Genomic DNA, 21,413 nt, shown 5'->3' with positions numbered 1-21,413 from the left:
CCGAATCGGCAAATAAATCTCCTGCCCATGAGCTCGTCGTCGCGACTTCGACAAATAAAAAAAGTTCTTCGACAAATAGGGTTTGTTTGTTCTCTTGTCTACAGAGTTTCTGAGGATGAAGTGAAGAACAACAGCCTACATCTAGAAACTATTAGAAACTTTACACAGTTGGGCCTTTTGGAATTCCACTTAGAAACTAGGACCAACCTCACACGGGCCTCCCTGGAAAGCCCAGTATCGAGTCATGACCCGGCAGGGATCTGATTTGGCAGGTACTGCAAGCATGTCATGTGCTCCAACTGCCAATATTCCTCTAATATAAACCGCTAACCGATAAAAAATTAAATAAAGATAAGCTGCTTAAGTTAACTGCGTGCATTCTACTACTTCTCTCACTCTCCTCTCTGTGAAAAAAGAGTATAGCTGCGTGCGATTGGGCCCGGAGGTCAGGATCGAGATCCAGTTTTCTCATGTCATGTGCGCGCACGTGATAAAAAAAATGCAAAAGGGATAAAAGAAAAAATAAAAAGGAGAAGCGAATATACTGGCCAGATGTCATATTTGTTTAATGATGGTTCAGCTTGGACAGATGCTTCTTGGTTCGTACTCATTCTTTGGGAAAGTGAGAGCTCCGCATTACTCGTACTGCTTCTCGACATTGACATTTGCGTACGAGACGAGCCCGTGCGAGTTTCTTTTTCTAACTTTGAACCAAAAAGAGCTGAGCTGAATTAACATTCAGAGACATCTTGCTTGTGCAAGCGGTAGACTGCCACATGCAATCATTCATACACTAACATGCTAAAGGAATTTCCATCAACAATGGCACCAGCATGCTTTAGGTCGAAAGCTTAAGGCTTGTCTGTTTTTATTCTAATTATGAATTCTAGCTAAAAAATGAAAACAAAAAGCACGTAGTTCTAATTAAAAATTAATTTTTACAATTTACAAGCTAAATTATACTTATAAAATTTTACAATTCATAATTTAATGAGAGTAAATTTATCTATAAAATTCAAATTATGACAATCACTGTAAAACCAGCAGGGACAAGAGACCTGACGCCACAGCTGCCGAGAGGGCATGTAAAGAGCATGAGCCTTCTTCCTTCCGGCACGGCACATCTCCAGAGATGACGAGCCCGACGATAACGCACAACCGTCGCGAGTAGGTAAGACCCATGCCCACATCCTGGCAGATAAGGCTCCTCCGCATGTGGCGCGAGCGGCTGATGGCAGGCCCCACGTGCCCCACATGGCAGTGCCGTGAGCCGGTGGCCCCACACGTCGGCCGGCCTCCCTCTCCCCTGCGACACCCTCCAACCCAACCCGGCCGTTAACCGCTCCGGGCCGTAGGAAAGTTGCTCAGGAACCGACGCCTCCGGCTCTCTCCACATCACCCCATCCGACGGCTGACGTTTGCCCAATCAAATCTCAAGTCTCCCACTACCTCCGCCTGTATAAAAACAGGAAGCTTCACCCACTTTCCACTTCCTCCCTATCTCCATTCTCCACCTCCGCATCGTCCTGCTCTCCGGCTCCGCCACCACCTCGCCATGTTCCGTACCTTCTCGAAGATTCGGGAGGCGGCAGCGCCGCTCGCCGCCTCGGCAGTTCGGAGATGCTCCGGTGGCAGCCGGATCCGGGCCGAGGCCAATTGTCCGCCCTGTGCTGCCCACATGTCCGTCCAATTCTCCCTCCACCAGCTCCCAGCGCCCCCGCAGGCCGCTGCGGTAGGCATCGATGGCCCCCAACATCACAACCACGATGGGGCCGGCGTGTGCCCGGCGTGCCGCGCGGCGTTCCTGTTCCGCGCCAACCGGATCGACCCGCTGCGCGGCGCGTTCCTCGAGATCCCCGGCGGCATCGCGGGCGAGGAAGAGGACGATGAGAGGGTGGGATTCGCCGATCGGATCAAGAGGATGTTATCGGAGCGCCCGCCGGACGAGTTCCCCCCGTTGCCGCCTCCCCCGATGCCGATGCCACACCATCCGCCGCGACGGAGATCGAGTAGGAGGAGAATGAGGGACGAGGGAAGTGGAGGCGGCGGCAACGGTAACGGCGGAGAATCCTCTGGAGGGGAGGGTACGAGCGCTGCGCCTAAGAGAGAGTGGTGGGGTGGGGCGAGCCTGGGCGAGGAGCTGCCGACGCCTCGGGAGATGTGCCGTAGGATTGACGAGTTCGTCATCGGGCAGGCGAAGGCTAAAAAGGTGCCCCGTTTGTCCCCAATTATGTGTTGCTTTTTCACAATTGGTGCGAATTTTGGGTTAATCTGACTTAGTGCAATTGTGAGTGAAACAATGCTGTAGGCTGTATAGCTCAGTGCAGGAGGTGCTTACCTGGCGAGTTTCGGGTTGTTTGCTGCGAATCTGTACGGACACTTGAAATTATGAATTACTGATGCAACGCGGAAGTGCATTTTTGTCTCGTTGCTAGTTGTTTCTGTGGACTGTGGTTGCTAGCACAATGGCTCTCGATCGGCTTCTATTTTTTTTAGCTTTTGGTTTATTGCGGATGGTAGATATGATTATTGTAGTCGAATAATATTCACCATGGAAATAGGATTCACTGAGTGAAGGCATTGCGTTTCCTGCTTGGTTGGCTTTAAACCGAGAATGTTCCGTTGACATGCAGATAGAACAGAGAATGTGCCCCTTTCCAACTGATGGAACTCGTATTCTGTGATCTAGAGCTCTGATGGGGCTTGTTAAAATTGATGAGCTAATGATGATTGAATTTTAGAAATGTATCACCCGGGGCAACCACCGCAGTTTCTTCATCCTATCTAGTACTGGCACTGTGGCCTTCGTTCTGAGTTTCTGATGTTTAAGTCACATAGTAGCTTCACATCTTGATCGATGTATTTTGGGCAATGGTTTCATACAGATTGCAGAGGTTCCTAAACTGGGTTTTGAAAATCTACCATGCAGAAAAGATGGCATTATTGATACATCAATTGCTCGATAAGTCATTATCAATGCAGCTGATTGCAGAGTAATAGCCTGTTGAGATTACCAAATTATGCTGTTGGATTGCATGACTTGTATGAGATATCTGTGGTTGTATGGATACATCATGAACTAAACTAGCAGGAGTTAGCAGCGTTATAATTCTATAAAAAACCTAAAAACTTCTGATTTGCTAGTTTTTGGTTGAAAGAAGTAATAGGTGACGCATCTTGTTAAAAGCAGGATTTACTAAACTATGCGTCCTTTTTGCTCATGGAAAGGAGTTGAATGCATAAGTACTCATGCACTGTGATCCTTTTGTAAGAAAAAAAAAATTTCTCATACTTATCACAAATATTTTCTCCTTGCAGGTGCTATCGGTAGCTGTATACAACCATTACAAGAGAATATATAATGCAACTGTACATAAAGAGTTAGTCTCTGTCCTTTAACTTACCAGCCTTGGTTTTGCCATTTCAACATATCTCCACAATATCACAAGTTACTAAGCTTTCTTACACATTTGTAATGTGCTACTCATAGGGTCACAAGTCGAATTGAGTTGCCGACATGTTCGAGAAAAAAAGATTTAGTTGCAATTGCTATGTTATGGTTTTTTCTTGACATGTATGCGTTGCTGCTATATCCAGATCTGCTGCCAATTCCAGGTTTCCTGATGCTGCACATGATGATCAAAATATTGTAGAAATAGATAAAAGCAATGTACTCCTAATGGGCCCAACTGGCTCAGGTTAGTATTTTTTTTAAAAAAAAACTATCTGCCATACTTCCAAGGACACCTTACACATGTATAACTAGAGTTACTATAAGTTGGAGCTGACAGTGATATTTTTCTCCATGTTATCTGCTGACAGGAAAAACATTGCTTGCGAAAACATTAGCACGTATTGTAAATGTACCATTTGTTATAGCTGATGCGACATCGTTAACACAGGCAAGTTCATCACTGATTTACAAACACTATTTTCTTTAGAATGGCTAGGAAAGAGGCCTAGTGAACTGCATCAAACTGATTTATGAATGCTCAATGCATGGCATCACTTCTAGCTTTATTTGTGCTATTTCACTAATCTGGATTTCACATTTCACACAATACTTCAATATCTTACATTACACCTACCTTTTGAGTTTATCTGGAAAGTAATTTTGGTCAAGCATATGTGTACAGTGAGCTGGCATTATTCTTTATGGTTTCCATTTGTTCCTCCATTTTATCATATTCATCTGCTTTGGAATTGTGGCTACCATACTTGCGTTGAAGACTATATGGCAAAACTGGATATATTATGTGAGTTCAAAGGGGGGAACAAAAACTAAACTTGGCTGCATTTTACAGGCTGGATATGTAGGGGAGGATGTAGAGTCAATACTGCAGAAGTTACTAGTGGTATGTGTGGCTGGCTATTACATGCCTTTCCTTTAGTTGTTGAATTATATTTTATCTGTTCTTGTAGATCTCCAAACAGGAAAAAAAATCAGACTATCCACGAGCCTCATGACATTCTGAATTTGTCTCAGGCTGCTGAGTATAATGTTCAAGCTGCACAGCAAGGGATAGTGTACATAGATGAAATAGATAAAATAACAAAAAAGGTACTTTATTTTATGCTTTCTTTGGTTAGCTTATTTAAATTTGAGATTTCTAAACAATAATCGGGTTTCAGGCAGAGAGTGCAAATGTTAGTAGAGATGTATCTGGTGAAGGTGTTCAACAAGCATTGTTGAAAATCCTAGAAGGAACTGTAAGTGACAACACATGTTTTTGGCTTTTTTGTTCTGATGGCTGTAGAATTAGGAGTTGAGTTATCTTTGACAGACTTGAACTGCCTGTCAAGAGACTAAAGTATGTTGATCCTGTGTTGAACATTAACTTATCTGTGTTTCTAATACAGGTTGTCAGCATTCCTGAGAAAGGATCTCGTAAGAATTCTCGCAATGAAAGTATACAGGTTAGATACTCTACGTGGTCCTTAATGAATACATTCTATAATATGTCATATGGATCAAATTCGGATTCTATTAAATGAAAACAGTTCTTTAAATGGACTTTTTTGGTTAAAGGACACTGTACTTTAGTACATAGTGAACTGAGGAAGTATTGATACTTCGAAAGCATTTCCTGACAAATGACAACCAAATAACAGCAACCAACTGGTTGTGGTTGAAATATGCAAGGCACAAAATTTTTGTATCTTAGCCACTCTCTATTTGCATGGATATTACAACCATTGTAAATCTATCTTCATTCTTCGCTGTTTTCAGCGTGACATGCCTGTAACGGAATGTCATGATAATGCAGATAGACACGACAGATATTCTTTTTATATGTGGTGGTGCTTTTGTAGACTTGGAAAAGACTATTTCTGAAAGGTATTGCGAATTTCATGTGTAGACTGGTTATTCCAAAGAAATTGTATACATAAGTTTCTTGTAATTACCTAATAATTTTCACGTGAAGTGTGAACCATAACTTCTGACATGAATCAGGTGCCAAGATTCATCTATAGGATTTGGGGCACCCATTCGTACAAATATGAGAAGTTCTGGTGTGAGCAATCCAATGGTCACTTCATCTTTATTAGAATCTGTAAGCATATGCTCTATTTTTTTGAATCAATACTATGGAGCAGTCTTTTATTTCTCAAAAATTGTTCTTCACATACTCATTAACTTGAAAATTCAATTGCATTGTAGGTTGAGAGTGGTGATCTTGTAAGATACGGGCTAATACCAGAGTTCATTGGACGTTTGCCCATTCTAGTAAGTTTGGCAGCTCTGAATGAAGATCAGCTCGTTCAGGTAGTCCTGGAAACTATAACACCTTCGCAATTTCATTCTTCAATGCTGTTCATGTTGAAGACTTTGTACTCAGATAAGAATACCGATGCTGAAATGTTATGATGATGACGAAAACTAATTACTCAAGTAGAAGCTGTTACAGGATTTTTCATATTTTTTTTGCCTGTGAAGCTCACTGAATTGGTTTGATCTGCATTCAGGTTCTTACAGAACCGAATAATTCTCTTTCCAGACAGTACAGGAAAATGTTTAACCTGAACAAAGTGAGCCCACTAAAGCTTGTCGTTGTAGTATATTTTCTTTTATAGAGCAATTTCTGATCTTGTATTACGCCTTTTGGTTCATCAGGTTAGGCTGCACTTCACTGATGGTGCACTGAGATTGATAGCTAAGAAGGCGATAGCTAAAAGTACTGGTGCACGTGGTTTACGAGCCATCTTGGAAAGCATTCTATTGGAGGCCATGTATGAGGTAGTCCTATTGAACTGTTCTGTCACAATCATGCAAAGTTGAGCCATTGAACTGTTCTGTCACAATCATGCAAAGTTGAGCCACATATTCTTATTTTCCATTTAAAGCAGATCCCAGACGAGAAGACAGGAAATGAGAGAGTAGATGCTGTTGTGGTAGATGAGGAGGCATTTGGTTCTGTTGATAGGGCCGGATGCGGTGCTAAAATTCTTCGGGGAGACGGTGCACTGGAGCAGTACATAACAAGAACTAATATGATGAATTTGCGGGTAGGATGCTTGATGTCAAGCGAGAAAAGTAACATTGAGAAATTTCTTTTTTACCCAGCAGATCAAAAGCATATAATTTCCACTCTTTTTCATCTATGCTTTACTGTGGTATCATGTTGTTTTACCCTTCTTGGTGAACATTAGCACAGAGATGGAAAATGGAGCTTTCCACTTGCTTTGATAACGTCTGCTTTCACGTGCAGGAAACTAATGATGGTTTGGCCGGGGAGCTCGAGGAAGCGTACATGTCCAGAATTGTTAGCTTGTAACTAAAAGCTCGAGGGAAGCCTACGTGCTGAGATCTGACCAACTTCGTACATCATGTAACATGCGTACCCCTACACTCACACCTGCTCTTTTTTGCTCACACAAATCTCCTGTAATTTGTTTAATTTCTGCCGAGTTCTGACTAGCAGATAGATCCAGAGCGCCATTTGGTGTAATTCATGTAAACAGGAGTTGCCTTTTGATTGAGCAACCGTCCTGCCGAGTGAATTGCCCTGATGCCCTCAACTGGGCATGCCGTTCAGTTGTATTTGGCAAAAGTTGTAAAGATCATCAGTTTACTGACATAATAATAATAAGGCGCAATTTCGCAAGGCACACAGGATCATCAATTTATTGAGTGCAAAGTTTACCTTGTGCATTTAGCATGATACGAGTGTTTCTGGAATTCTAAGTTGTTGCCTTCTGGCCGTTGGTAGGTTCAGAATCTTCAGATCTGTATGGTTCGCCTTCGCCTACACAGAAACAGGCTTATGCTTGGGTTACTTGGATACGGTTTCACATTGAAATACATGTACACTGCTACACTCTGTCAAGCCTTGTGGGCTGGTCATTTCTTTTCGTTCTGTGAGCGAAATTGGCGGGCCTCCAGTCTCCTAGCCCGCGCAGGAGAGACGCGCACGAATCGCGGAGCTGATCTGGCGGCGAGGTGAGGCCAAGCGCAAGCGGGCTCCTCTCGTCTCCCTCCCGTCCCGTGCGCCGTGACGCTGGGAATCATCTCGAAACCTCTTTCTCGTTCTCTTCCGTTTCGAAGGGTGGGCGCGCGCGAAGCGAGCGGGCGAAGCGGCGTCGGCGAGCGAGGAGGGATGCCAGGCGGCAGGAGGAGGGGGCCTCTGTGGAGCCTCCCGATGGCGAGGTCGGATGCGCTCGGAAATCTGGGCCCCGCCTTCGGCATCGGCGCCGGCTGCGGCGTGGGCGTGGGCGTCGGCCTCATCGGCGGTACGTACCATCCGTACCCGTGAAACCCCCACCCCTCTCCGAGGCCCCGACGCTTCTTCCTCCTCCTCGTTCCTGTGTTTCCCCCGCCATAGACGAGTTCACGAAGCACCGTACGGGGCGGGACCGGCGGCTTATAGTGCTCTGCTCCCTCACGAGGGTTTCAACGGCCAAGCTAAGCGCGCTTATCTCGCGCGTTTCGATGTTGATTCCTCAATCCGGGACGTGCATCGTGTTGAATCGTCGGGGTTTTCGAATTTTGTGATATTACCGTTCTTTACCCCCGTGTCGTTGGCTGTGGAATGGGGATTCAGAAGTTGGGTTCTTCAGGATCAGGCTAGCCAATCCAAACAAATGGCGAGCACGTACATCTAACAAAGCGTCGAAATCCACGCTTGTATGGTGGCGGGGCCACGCGCAGGCGCAGGGATTTTGTGCGCAGTGCGTAGGCGCCTCATATATGGATAGAATTATAGGACGAGAGTTTAAGCTGGATACTCTAAGACTTGGCGACGGCGGTGGAAATCCCTACTGCTTCACTGCATCTTCTCTATACATCCAGGGAACCCGGACAGAAGCTAGCGATCAACGGAATTGCAGGGGGAAATCACTGAGGGGAAGTTTGGTTTCACGATTGATCATGGTGTCAGGGTAGCAGTGCTTCTTCGATCTGCTAGCAAGATGCAAGTGGGCGTCGTCCGTGCTCTCCTGCGACCGCAGCTGCAGCGCCAGCTTCATGCTGCGGCCTCGGTCCTCTCTCCAAGGCTCCTCTTCCATGGAAGTCGCAGGCTTCTCCACCTGCTGCCTATGGCGGTCTCGTCTCGCCTCTTCTACGCCGGTTCCGGTGGTAGTCCCGAATCACCAAAGAAGAATCCTCTGCCTCCTTGCACGGAGCCTGCTACAGAATCAGAGGCTTGTACACACAAGCAAGGCCTATGACTTCTGTAGAGTATCTTGGAGAACAGAATAGAGAGTTGCGTGAGTCTTCTCGGAATAGGCACCACTTGGAAGAACTTTTGAAGCGGATTGAGGAGAAAAAGGAAGAGCTGCCTCGTCTGCTGCAGCAGATGGATGCTGAATGGAGCCACAGTATCTCAGAGAGCGAGAAGTGTCTTGAGGAGAAGGAACAGCTGCCTCATTTTCTTCAAGAATTCCAACCAAAGACACAAGCCCCTCCAACCCCAGCTCTTGATGAACTAATAGATTTCCTGATCATATCGTGGCTCATAGTATGTTTCGTCTTGTATCCCATTTTCATTCTGAGTTGCAGGTCCTAAGTTAGAAATGGGGCAGCAAGTGTGGCAGTTGCAGCTATATATTCTATCATTCTAAGCAGTTATGAACTCCAGCATAGAGATGATTTAGAGCTACCTGTCTATTGTTAGCGATGCCAGTAGTCTTGTTTCTTATTGGGGTGGTTTTGTTCAATCTGTACATACCCTTATCGTGATTGTGAGTGACTATCACTCAATTTCTGTGTACAGTCTGTGCCCCTTTCCTTTGTTGTTCTAATAAAATAGTAACAGTATCCACATGATGTGGGCCTCCTCCTTCAGAGTTTTGGACTTCACGCAGAATAGGTACCGTTGCCAATAACAAATTGTGTAGGCTGTGATTCTGAACAGCAGAACACATCTTACTTGGTATGCTCTGACGTCTGACATAATTGAACTACTTTTCTTGCTCTGTTCCTTCTCACTTTTACGTATCTGAACAGGTGCAGGAATTGGAGCTGGATTCCCTGGTTTACAATTGGGATTCGGAGCTGGTGCTGGATGTGGAATAGGAATAGGTTTTGGTTATGGTTTTGGAAAAGGCGTTGCATATGATGAAAGCGGGAGATATTCAAACATTAGGAGACCATTTCAGAACTCCAGAAACCTTCCTTACGAGTAAGCAATAGATCCGCTTCATGCTAATGCAAAGCCACTTTTATTTCCTATTGTTTTTATATGCTTAGTTTGGCATTGAATTTTACCTCAAAGTGGAGCACTAGTGATATCAAAATATGTTCCTACTTTGAAAGTGAAATTTGGTGAATTCGTAGAACACCATGCATGGTCTAGATTGTGCTTAGCGTACTTACGAACAGAACACATGTTGCACTCTAGTTTAACGTGTTTCTGTCAAATATTTTGCAGTGAACAGTTTGATATCCTGTTTGACGAGTTGATGGAGAGCACCAGGAAGCTGATCAAAGCAACATCAAAGGAGATAGACAAATGGAGGCGGATGTAGAGCAAACAGCATAGGAACTGCTCATATTCAGGACCAGAAGTTCTCGCGGCATTGCACGTGCCTATGTGGAACCAAAATGAACTTTTTTTGCTTGTTTACTGCTACAGCGAGTATTTTCAGAGATTCATGAGACATGCCACCCGATACTCTGCCCCGTTGGTGCTCACAAGGATTAAGTTTTCAGTCATGTGCTAGGATGCGACACCATGCGATTGCGACGCCGTCTGGAATTGAAATATCAGCACGATGTCGCCGTCAAATACTCTATGCTCTTCTGGAGAGCGCTATTTCATATCGAAATATCTCGCAGAGCGTTGCCTCAAATCTTGTACTCCTATATTTTTTTTGCGCCCATATGTTGACCGAAACTAATTGTTTGCATCTTGTCAGCTCAAGCATGCTGTTTTTTTTGTTTAATAAGCTTTCTACTTTGCCGAAGGAGCTCCTGATTTTCTGGCATCATTGTTGAACCGATGGCGCTCCTCCATGTTGCTAAGTCCAAACGCTTCCGACGTCAGGTGAAAACGAAACGCTGTTGATGTTTTAATCCATGTCACCTCCGTGGGAGAGGCTGCAATTGAATAATGTCACGATAACGCGGACGTCCAGTTCAGCTATCGGTTTCAGCATGGGGAAATTTCATCCGTGCTCCTCGAGGATAATAGTCATCCTTCGGGTCATAGTCCAACGTCGCAAGGCATCTGATTTCCCTGCGAGGATTGTCCATCTGTCCCCTGCTGCTGAAGTGCGATACAAAACTCTCCATAAATCTCAAAAGGTGTGTCTTTTCAATGTCAAGCCTATCAAAAACATCAACATAACTTCACATGGATCAGGGTTAATTGGAGCATCTCTGCACGGGCAGAAATCACAACAAAATTGGCGATCCTTTCGTCTAGAAAGACATAAACTAGGATTTTGCAAAATATAAAAAATAATACTGTGTTCGTCTTTCATGGGACCACGGGAAAAAGGTGGCAGGGCAAGTAATCCAGCGAAAGATCCATGACTTTTTATGCGCAGCTGCCCTGGCAAAGACGTGAAAACGCCCGTGCAAATGATGAGTCTTTCTGCTGCTGCAGTGGCCTTTCATGCCAGATCGGCCCTGCGCCCCACATGCAGGCATGCACCCCTTGCCTGCCGGCGCTTTAATGGCCTAAACTGCCACCCTGCACATGAGATCTTGGCCACAAGCTGCCCAAAGAACATGGAAACAAAAGCATGCAGCTAAGGCATTGTTCATCTCCATCATTAGGCACATAAACATGGGCACTGCCCAAAGAGAGAAATTACCCAGATTTCAGGTAGATGAACCACCAAGAGGCAAGAAAAAAACATGTATGCATGAATGCAAATAATCATTGATGGAGGTTGTCTCAACTATAGCTGTCTGGCTGTCTTGTACTACCACCACATAAAAAGCATCAGCACTTGACATATTACAACTATTTCAGGTACACCAACAAAACCTTATTATTGTCCGACACATTGAATCCCAGTTCTAGAGTGGCCAACTGGCCTTGTTAATTTACCCAGACCAATAATTAATGTTAATACTTAGGGAGTCAGGTGCACAAAGAATAAATAATAATAGAGTCAAACATCAAGCCCACAGAGACCATTCGTCCAAGGACACATTGAATATCGATAAAGCGCGCAGATCATGACAGGCATAGGTCAGCACTGATGATCCCAGCATATGCATCACCAATCACCTCCAGCAATACAGCGGCATGTAATCGGACATTGAACCATGATTGATTTTGGAGAATGAAGCTTTCAGAACTGGGATTACCGCCCTGTTTTCGCACGCTTCATCCCGGTGGAGTTAAAGGGGGACACACTAGGGCTGAGGTGAGAGCTTGGGCTTTCCTCTCTCAGTGTGCCGTTTAGAATTGCCAGTTCTCTCAGCTGCTGCTTCTTATAGTAGTCCATGGACTCGTCCTGGCAACAGCTCTAGTTAGTAAAACTGATGATGCCATATTAACAGTAAATATAAAAATTCCTGTGAGATAATGGCAGCAAAGATGAATGAGGGTACATACAATTGGTTTCAGAAGATCCTCTAGGATGGACACAGCTTGATTTAGACGGCCATCGATAATATCTGCAGGAAGCTCTGCTTCCACAAGCACATGCAGTGGTTCATTGAGGTGTTCATAGCCAGGTTTATCCCTCAGCTTGTCTTCCTATGCAATCATATTTTTCAGGACATTTGCATCAGCAGGGGGTGTCATAAAATAAAAGTATTTAAAAGAAATGGACCCAACAATTATTTCAGATCTGGACTTGTTACTCTAGAAAAAAAATAGATCTAACAAAAAAGTGATTATTTTAATATCTTATTATTTTAGCCGCTTCGGAGAAATAAAAGAGACAAGTCCAAGTCAATGTGTTATACTTGAAGCTCATTACTGCAATTATGGATTTCTGAGATAAATGTATTACTAAATGCACGGAAACTTGCTTCAGTTCCGTGGTAATTCACAGCCTTAACCCATAGGGTCAAATCATACTGTTAATAGAGAATCAAGCCGCACCTCTATCCAGTGAAAAAAAGGATCGAAATAATGAAGCCTATGTGGAAAACAAAAAATCAAAAGAAAAAAAGGTGAAGCTAATGCTCATGAAATAAAACAACAGATACGTCTAAACTATAACAACATTTTTACTCTGCTTACTCACTGGATTAAACTGAACTGTTAGATGATAGTGTACTATGTCCCACTGAACCATAAGCATTATACCAGTAACAGAACCTAAACCAACAACTGGAAACAAACCCAATAACCATCCTAAGTAATAAATGCAGATATTATATCTTTTTGTGGGTGATACAGCAACAAGTTCTAAACAGAAATTGCGTCCTTACTGAGCCCTAGATTGCAGCTCATGATACTAGACAAACTCAAGCAGTTGATATAAAAAATGGAACAAACAAATTTAACCTTAGCCAGCATTTTCCTCAGATCCTGCAGTGTTACTATTGTAGTTTGGAGAATCGCAATATAATCTTTACCTAATACAACCAACAGAAATGAACTGAGTATTGATTGCATATCAATAAGGGCCAAATACAAGTTTGAGTGTCCTGATATCTGCGGCATAATAGATTTGCTAATTTAACCATGTACATATATACTCTCTTATTTTAAAATTCCACATAAAAAGTACCGCAACAACTTATAGTATATCTAGAAATGTCAAACAATTATAAGTTCTAATCAACAAATATTTTTAAACTGGGGAAATATGTAGGAAATAAGCTGTATGGGAATTTAGTTACCTTAACAAAATCTTTCACTGAGCCTCGTCCTCGAATATAAACTCTACATTGGGTTGAAGCTTCAACTCTTTTCAGGGAGTTACCTCGCGGCCCCAACAAACGACCAACAAAGTTGTACTAATAACAAGAAAAGAGTAAAGCATTCGTGATATGGCATAGCACATTGAAGAAAGCTAAAAGTAAAAAGCATTACAGAAAGCCACACATACATTAGGATATTTGTCCACAGGAACATCTAGCCTCACAACTTTCTTGACAACAGGAGTGCCAGCAAGTGGAGGAGCACCATTCCAGCCCATTGATGGTGCTTGTAGAACCCCCATATGCTGAGAAAGAGAACGTTTCCCCATAAATATGATTAAGAAAAGTTGACAATATAAGCTAAGAACAAAGAATATACAGAATTTGGGTCCCTGACAAAAACATTTCATACAGTGAGTACTCTCTGTTAATGCTATGGCAACAAATAAATAATAACAGAACTCTTTGTAGTTTTCAGAAATGAGGTCTGACATGGAGAAATAATCTTCAAACTGTCATGCTCTCCTTAAAATAAGTCATGTTATTTAATCCCATGTCTTAACATTAATTCTATTGGTATATTACAATGCTCAAAACTAGTGGTAGGCAATTAATATGCACAACATGCACAAAATCTACAATCTGAATATGCAAGATTCACAGTCCATATGCAGCATATATGCTGTGTAAATCCGATGAGCAGACAAGCATGTACAACCAAAAGAAGAAGAAAAATCATCGATTGACTGAATATGCATTACCTCTGTTTGCATCCCTGACCAGCCCTCCAGATCCATCGGCTGACCATTCGCTGGGTGGCCAGGTAACCTTAATGGGCTACCATGCTCCATTCTCTCAGGATCAACAAAATTATGGTTAGGCACCATAGAAGATGCGCGCAAAATCTCTGCGTTAACATGATCACGATTAGACAATGGTACCTATTTTTTTTGGAAAAGGGAGCTTTATTAACTCTCATCGTTACATCAAGCTGATACAACCGCACAAGAGTTTACCCCCGGCCTCTGCATAACTAAGATGCACATAGCCACAGACAATGATACCTATTAGTTGAAACGTTATAGCACAATAATGACAGTAATACTTTGTGTGCCACTCTAAACTGGGGCAAAGGCAATCTATGCGAGATTTCCAAATTTTCCAATGCCTTGAACTATAGTATCCAGGAGATAACACACTCCACTTAGTTAAAAATAGGTATAAGCTGCACAGTGACCATTCTAAAGATAGAAGTTTGTGGTTGACATAAATAGTATCCATTATAGAGTGTGAAGTCAACTATGTGGACAAAAGTTATCCTTTAGGGCCAAGGATTGGACAGATTATTACCTTGCTTAGAACCATAAAGTACAAGACGTAGACAACATGATATTGGGATATACAAGAAATGATTCAACAAGAAAATCTAGTCGCAAAAATCATCTAGTCTACTCTTCTGATAGACTGAGGGTATAATGCCAACTATATTGGACATGAAGATAATTGTACATCCAAAGAAGATGATGTGACAGAGGCAGTCATTAAATCTTCACAGCAATTAATAACTAATAGCTCATATAAACATTGCAATCGGTGATAGTGAATGTCTAGCGCCATTAACGATAATAATAGTTAAATTGACAACGGGAGACACACACACAAGCAATACTACAGTAAGGCCTGGAAGCAAAGGAAACGACCTTGGTTCAAGAGTCTGGTACAGAAAGGAAGAACTTGAACGAATGGGGCTAATTTCTGCCTCTCGGCAAGCAACTCAGCCAGATATCTGCCAAACAAACAACATCATTAGTATCACAGAGTCACAGTAGTCACTCTTGACTTTATGACTGGCATGATAGACTAAAACAATATAAAATTCGGAAGCATAATTTCAAGCATATAAAATAATTATAGTCCCACAGGATAAAATTAAAGACGAGAACTTCAATAAGATTTATACACCAAGATCCATCAAATCAAAATTTACATGCAACTATCAACAATGAGTGATTTATTACACATAATTTTTACACCCATCAGCAGCCAGTCAAACATATAGCGCCTATTTGTTCCTAATAGCCATCATTGGCGAACATCTCTTGTAAATCTAACAGCAAACGATCACTAAAATCCCTATTTCCAAAGATCACTCCTCTATCACAACCGGTAGCATTGATCAATGCCAGACATCACAACCGGAAGGTCAGAATTAAGCGGAAATCTCCACCAGCGGCATCAAATCTTGTACTCCTCAGAAATATTTCAAAAGGGCGAGATCAAAAACCTAAACAAAACTCGACCAAGAAAAAAAAAACAATCGCGAAAACAAAAGAAAAATTAAGAACAAGATAGCGGAGAAGGCACGCACCTGTCTCTTTCAGAGGCAGAATACCTCATAGAATTGAAGGGGTGAGGAGAAGAATGGACGGGAGATGGGGAGTACTGCAAGAGCGACGGCGGTGGAATCCTCTCATCCATGGCCCCAACAGCGATGAAGACAACTCAAAAACCTCTTTACAAGATCGAAAGATTAGGGAAAGATACAAGAAACCCAAAACCCCCAAAATCCAAGACCTAGAAAAACAAGAAATCAAGAAGAGCAACTACTTGGCAATTTCATACAGAGGCTTATCTGGAAGCCAAGGAAATCTAAAAGAGAAGAGATTTCACAAAGAACCAAGAGAAGAGATATATAAGGGATAGATGAGACTCTAAATCACAAAAGAGGAAGGTAATAGTTGGGCAATCAATGATCAAGGCCCAGGCTGTGCAGGGGTTGGCAGCCGCTCTTGTTGGTTTGGTTCTTGCTCTCCTTCCTTTCTCCTCTCCACAGCACACCCACAGCGAGAGAGAAGGGGTGGGTGGGAGAAGGGAGGAGAGAGAGGAAGAGACAAACCCAAAGATTCTCTCTTCCTCGGTCCCTCCAGTGTATGTCGCAGAAATCCAGATGATTGAGCTCTCTGCTTCTGAAGTTTCCCCTGTAATTTTCCTCCTTTCCAGTTTTATTTATTTTGTATTTTCTCGGGGTTCTTTTACTCGTTTTACTAGGTGCACCCATCAGATTTCAACAACACTTCTGATCAAGCACATGTAGTGTTAGTGGTTGTGAATATTCAAGATAACAGGTGGATTAAATTCTCACCAATGGATTAAATTCTCATACCATGCCATGTTTCTATGCCATAATTTCCTTTTTTTTCTATAGAGTAATGCACTTACTATGTGGATTAGCTTTACAATTGCGTAAATAGTGATGTTAATCTATCACCTTTTCTAGCAAGCATAGTGTTTGCTCAATGATTTTTCTGGGAAGTTGATTTTAATTTACCTAATACTAACCATATATTGTATATCATAAACACATGTGACAGTGATCTTCGTAAACTAAACCTTCTCTACTTAACCAATATCACAGTAAAATATGCTAGGGTCTTTTCACGTGTGTCCCTAGCCACGTTGCACTAAAAAAATTAATGAATCAGTTAACGGAATCTTGGTAGCCGTTTGGGGTGGGCGTTGACTTTGACTCCTCCCGCAATCTCCTCGGCGCAACTGGGACGCTCCCGGCTCCTCTCCATGGGGGCCTTCGGAGCATACATGGCCTTCGGCAGCAATTCGGGAGCTAATTTCAATTATTGGAACACTCTTTTTCCAACTTATTTTAGCCTTGTGCGGCCGCCGCTTCCTTGGACTTTACACATTTGAGATGTTTTTTCGCTGCCAAAGATTGTAATCTACCATACTGTCCAGAAGTTGATCAGGTCATCATTTGACTGCGAAAAAGAAAACAAAAATAAATAGAGTTCATGTACATGTATACACTGGAGACAATTCATACGAGAGAGAGAGAGCCTGACCAAACAAGTGCGTCGACGATGTAAATCAGAAGAAGCGTCATGTGGTGAGCCTGTTAAGCTTTTGGCTGGATGATGGGGACGAGCCTGCTAATGCAAGATCGTGGGAAAGAACACGAAAAGGAAACTAATAGCTATAACTTGTATAATTGCATTGACTGAGAGATTCCTCAGATTGTAATTTCTGAAAAGACCAGAATAACCAGTTTGTAGTACGTTTCATATTGCTTTAAGGAATGCATTAAAACACGTACCACCCGCTAATTATATTCTTTTTCAAATTGACGATTGTAAAGATGTCAGATTGATGGAATGACCTGTACATTTCCAATAATTCTTCTACTACATCCGTTGCTTTCTTAATTAATTAGTTGTCTGTCTTGCTGTGTGCCATGAACAAATAATGCAGGAAAGCAGTCACTTTGGGTTTATCTTTTGCAAAACCGTCGCCATTAACTAGTAATTTCTGTGTGAATCCGAATTATTCCAGCTCAGAATTTATCACAGACATACTGTATAGTGCGTGCATGTGCAGCTAGTCCTTTTCAATGCGTTAACCTTGCTTCGTTTAGTGACAGCTATGGATACACACTACTCTAAAATATACTTAATTGCTAACTTTAAAAAGCCCTTTATTATTGATTTTGGAGCTAGCAGTGAGCAACAGACAGTAAAGGAGTTATTACTGTCAGCTGAAGGTTTTAGCCGGCAGTGATAGTCGATTCTCGAATCGATTTTTTTTGCCTGAAAAAAGCAATTGGATTGACCAGACGCGCATGCGGTTCGAGGCACTTCTCAGCTCGCGTGATACATCTTTACCATCCCATTGCTAAACATTAGCATATGCACTCCATTTGATCTATTTTGTCTGAAATTTCAAACAATTATTTGGATATTTAAATGATTTTAAATGAAAAGGTTTTCAACTATAAAGTTGTAGATCTTATCGAGGGCTATAATTTTTATATAAAGTTTGTCACTATCTGAATTTGTATGAAAAAATTATAAAAATTTTAAGATAAGTTATTATCTATTTTCACTATCGGTTTGTAACACGAGTTGGCAGTGATATTTAACCACTCTTTACTGCTCCCTCGATCAGGCATTGCTCACCTATTATCACTGCCAGTTCATAAAATAAGGCAAAAATAAGATTTGACGAACTATCACTGTCGGTTTGTGGTTAGAGCCGACAATGATAATCAAGTTTTATTGTCGGCTTATAAGAAGGATCGACGATAATAGTATCATTGTCGGTTCATGAATAGAACTAGTAATAGTAGTTAATTATTAATGTTGGTTCTTTTTAAATAGATTTTTAATAATAGTTTTTAATACGAATAGGCAGTAATTGATTGTGGTATATAGGTTTTTATTTTTTTTACAGTGACAGAGATGCGGCCGTTCCAGTGTTTTAATTTGTTCTGCAACGTTTACCATGCATGCAGTACAAAGGGACCGTACGTACGTGCCTGCATATTTTTTAAGATAAACATATAACCCAATTAATTTCATGAATGCCAGTCATTAATGTTACATGTATAGGACTTCCGATCTGTAATCTTAATTATACGATTAGCACAGCTATTTATGTACTTAATTTAAGATGTTGGGTAAGTCTCACTCCATGAGTGAGCACATTTTCCAATGCATTAATTTGGCAATGTTCAGTAAAAAAAATTTGATTGTAGTTTTCGAAACAACCCCTATTTAAATCAAATATCTGATCAATCAATCGAAACCAGTGGCTACCTTATTATTACTAATTGGAGGTTTATTTTAGAGCCTATAGATTAATTATCAGATGAGAAACGCTAAAAAGAGAGAAATTTTGGAAATCTAAAAAAAGCAAAACATTCGAGTATCGATTTGGTGAACTTTAATTATTATTGACAATAATAGTTGTTGAATCTAACATGTTTCTAAATTATGTATCTTTGCCATTATGAAAAATGAAACCAAAGTACCTTACATGCTTCTAAATTAAACACCTTTGTCATTATAAAAAAATTAACCTAAAGTACCCTAATACCTGATTCTAAATTACTCACATTTGTCATTATGAAAAAACTAACCAAATAGACCAAAATACATGCTTATAAATTAACCACATCTACCATTATAACAAAATTAGCCTAAAATCACTACCACATAAACACCCTTCATTGCCCCTATCACTGCTAGTTTAGATATAACCAGCAATGATAGTCTATCGGTTCTTGATATGCACTGATAGTGAAAATATATATTTTTACTGTCATAGTAATAGTGGAGGGAGTATCACTGTCAGTTTTTATTATGAACCGGCAGTGATAATGATAGATATTTTGTCTTTAGAAATTTATAACTTTTTCATACTGAGTTAGATGGAGATAAATTTTATATAAAAATTATAGCACTCGACGAGATCTACAACTTTATAATTGATAATATCTTCATTTAAAGACATATAAATGCTCAAATAATTATCAAAAAACTTAGTAGTAAAAGTTAAAAGAATGAATTACCCTATAGCCATCAACTAAAATTGTGATATGAGATGGTAAAAAAGGTTCACGCAAGGGGTAAGGTCGTAGGTTCGACTTCCACAAACTGCATGTAAGTAAAAAAAAAATAGTCCCAAAAATATTGAATTTGGGATGACCGTTCCAAAGCGCGTAGTGATAACTTTTTTCTGTGATAGCGAGTATCACCGTCTTGCAAAGTTTCATATACTTTTCATCTAAACATTATTTTATGTCTCTCTCCGAAGTCTAGGGAAAAACTAAAAAGGAAAACAAAATATTATTACATGGATGTCCACAAACATATTAACGAATATCATGAACATAAGAAAAAAATAAAAGAAATAGTTTTGTGCAAGACTCTGGTTTAGTAGCGGAATATACTAAGAAAATATGGTCAATATATGCACATCAGTCCTAATTGTCAATTTTCTAATATCTGAATCACTCTTGTTTGATTAGCATGAATTATGGGGCTGTTTGGTATAATTCCAGCTTTGAGATTCATGTTGTATCTGAAGCTTATATGATAAAATAAAGTGATTTAATTTTTTATTTTTAATTTAAAATAAAAATTAGATGGCTCAACTGAATACTATTAATCCACTCACAACTTCAAATCTAAAAATTTTAGAGTTAAATTTAATCTAAAGCTATGTCAAACAAGCATATATATGATGACCAACTGCGTCCTTCGCAAAGAAAAAAGTTAACAAAATTTGTTTTCGGAATACTCTTATCGATGATCTGATCAAACCAACCCAATAGAAGCTGTAGCTAGGCAGCTAGCTGTTGGATTGTGGCTGGCCGGAACCGGACGCAGCCCCTAAAGAGTCCGTGGGAGTTGGGACCTTGTTTTCCAGATTACCAATCACTAGGGTATATCTGTATCTTGATTCTCCAGGTTTAATTAGTTTAGAGTTAGGCCGTTACCATATGCAAATCCCAGCTGCGTATATTCTTGGATGTAGAGGCAAATATGGCTTTTTAAAAGGGTCCGCATATATACTTATCGCGCTGTCTGAGCCAGCTAATCTGATAAGTTTTTTTCAGATAAACTTATATGATAAGTAGGAATAGTATACTATTCACGATCATTGCCCTCTATGCTGGATTGGATTGCATAAGTCAGCAAGATGCTGAACTGCAACTGCTGATCAGGCCCGGCTCACAAACCCAGCAGATTCTCTACATGGGCCAGAAGGCCATCCTGGCCAGATGCTGCCACATCCAAATGTGTGCATGCATGTACAATTCGTCCATCACGCACGCACAGGGCTCGATCGATTCTTAGTCCGTGTCACTGCTATTCTGGAAATTGGCATACTATAGAGCTTCGTACTCTCCAATACATACGCGATCGAAGAGAGAGAGCTTACAAAAGGAAGGAGTGTACGTCTCCACGGGAAGGTAGCGATCAGGCGACATATATATAGGGAGGAAAACCAATTACATATGTTGCAGACTTGCAGTAGATCGATGTTGCAGACATGAATTATATATGTTTATGAAAATATATTGGCAGATTGTCTAGCACACATGAACGATATTATTATTCATCACACGATATACTCGCAACAATGTTCAGACCACTTCAGAACGTACCCCGCGCATATATATACACACACACACACACTTATGGTAGCTAGTTCTAGCACACAGATAGCGTATTAGCTAGCTCTAGTACTTGAGATCGATGCCTTATTGTAGCAGCTGGGACGTTCCTAACACAAGATCACAGACGTCAGATGCTGCGATGCATGCAACGAAGCATGCACGCGC

The 21,413-nt window shown here is 41.3% G+C and overlaps 3 protein-coding genes across 4 annotated transcripts; 2 read left to right on the top strand and 1 right to left on the bottom strand.

Annotated features, from left to right (window-relative positions):
• Nucleotides 1–1,479: 1,479 nt before the first annotated feature.
• LOC133909341 (CLP protease regulatory subunit CLPX1, mitochondrial-like) lies at nucleotides 1,480–7,110 on the top strand. 2 transcript variants are annotated; one of them, XM_062351732.1, is made up of 15 exons: nucleotides 1,480–2,209; nucleotides 3,319–3,380; nucleotides 3,616–3,698; nucleotides 3,823–3,902; nucleotides 4,305–4,355; nucleotides 4,487–4,561; nucleotides 4,633–4,710; nucleotides 4,861–4,917; nucleotides 5,268–5,338; nucleotides 5,456–5,555; nucleotides 5,663–5,767; nucleotides 5,968–6,030; nucleotides 6,116–6,238; nucleotides 6,349–6,507; nucleotides 6,711–7,110. In XM_062351732.1, the coding sequence occupies exons 1-15, from the start codon at nucleotides 1,556–1,558 to the stop codon at nucleotides 6,774–6,776; spliced, it is 1,827 nt and encodes a 608-aa protein (XP_062207716.1). In that variant the 5' UTR covers nucleotides 1,480–1,555; the 3' UTR covers nucleotides 6,777–7,110. The 2 variants fall into 2 exon arrangements, with proteins under 2 accessions (XP_062207716.1, XP_062207715.1); XM_062351731.1 differs by having other exon boundaries at nucleotides 3,598–3,698.
• A 317-nt stretch (nucleotides 7,111–7,427) lies between these two features.
• LOC133909342 (protein TRIGALACTOSYLDIACYLGLYCEROL 5, chloroplastic-like) lies at nucleotides 7,428–10,407 on the top strand. The gene is made up of 3 exons (XM_062351733.1): nucleotides 7,428–7,731; nucleotides 9,446–9,620; nucleotides 9,870–10,407. The coding sequence occupies exons 1-3, from the start codon at nucleotides 7,599–7,601 to the stop codon at nucleotides 9,964–9,966; spliced, it is 405 nt and encodes a 134-aa protein (XP_062207717.1). The 5' UTR covers nucleotides 7,428–7,598; the 3' UTR covers nucleotides 9,967–10,407.
• A 900-nt stretch (nucleotides 10,408–11,307) lies between these two features.
• LOC133909339 (KH domain-containing protein At1g09660/At1g09670-like) lies at nucleotides 11,308–16,260 on the bottom strand. The gene is made up of 7 exons (XM_062351728.1): nucleotides 15,642–16,260; nucleotides 14,974–15,059; nucleotides 14,035–14,180; nucleotides 13,462–13,578; nucleotides 13,253–13,369; nucleotides 12,012–12,155; nucleotides 11,308–11,910 (listed from the first exon to the last, which is right to left on the bottom strand). The coding sequence occupies exons 1-7, from the start codon at nucleotides 15,749–15,751 to the stop codon at nucleotides 11,758–11,760; spliced, it is 873 nt and encodes a 290-aa protein (XP_062207712.1). The 5' UTR covers nucleotides 15,752–16,260; the 3' UTR covers nucleotides 11,308–11,757.
• Between the last annotated feature and the right edge of the window lie 5,153 nt (nucleotides 16,261–21,413).

The sequence above is a fragment of the Phragmites australis genome, chromosome 2 (genome assembly GCF_958298935.1).
Source record: "Phragmites australis chromosome 2, lpPhrAust1.1, whole genome shotgun sequence".
NCBI lineage: Eukaryota > Viridiplantae > Streptophyta > Magnoliopsida > Poales > Poaceae > Phragmites > Phragmites australis.
Note: the sequence above shows the minus strand (reverse complement) of the source record. Positions and strands in the feature narration are given on the sequence as shown.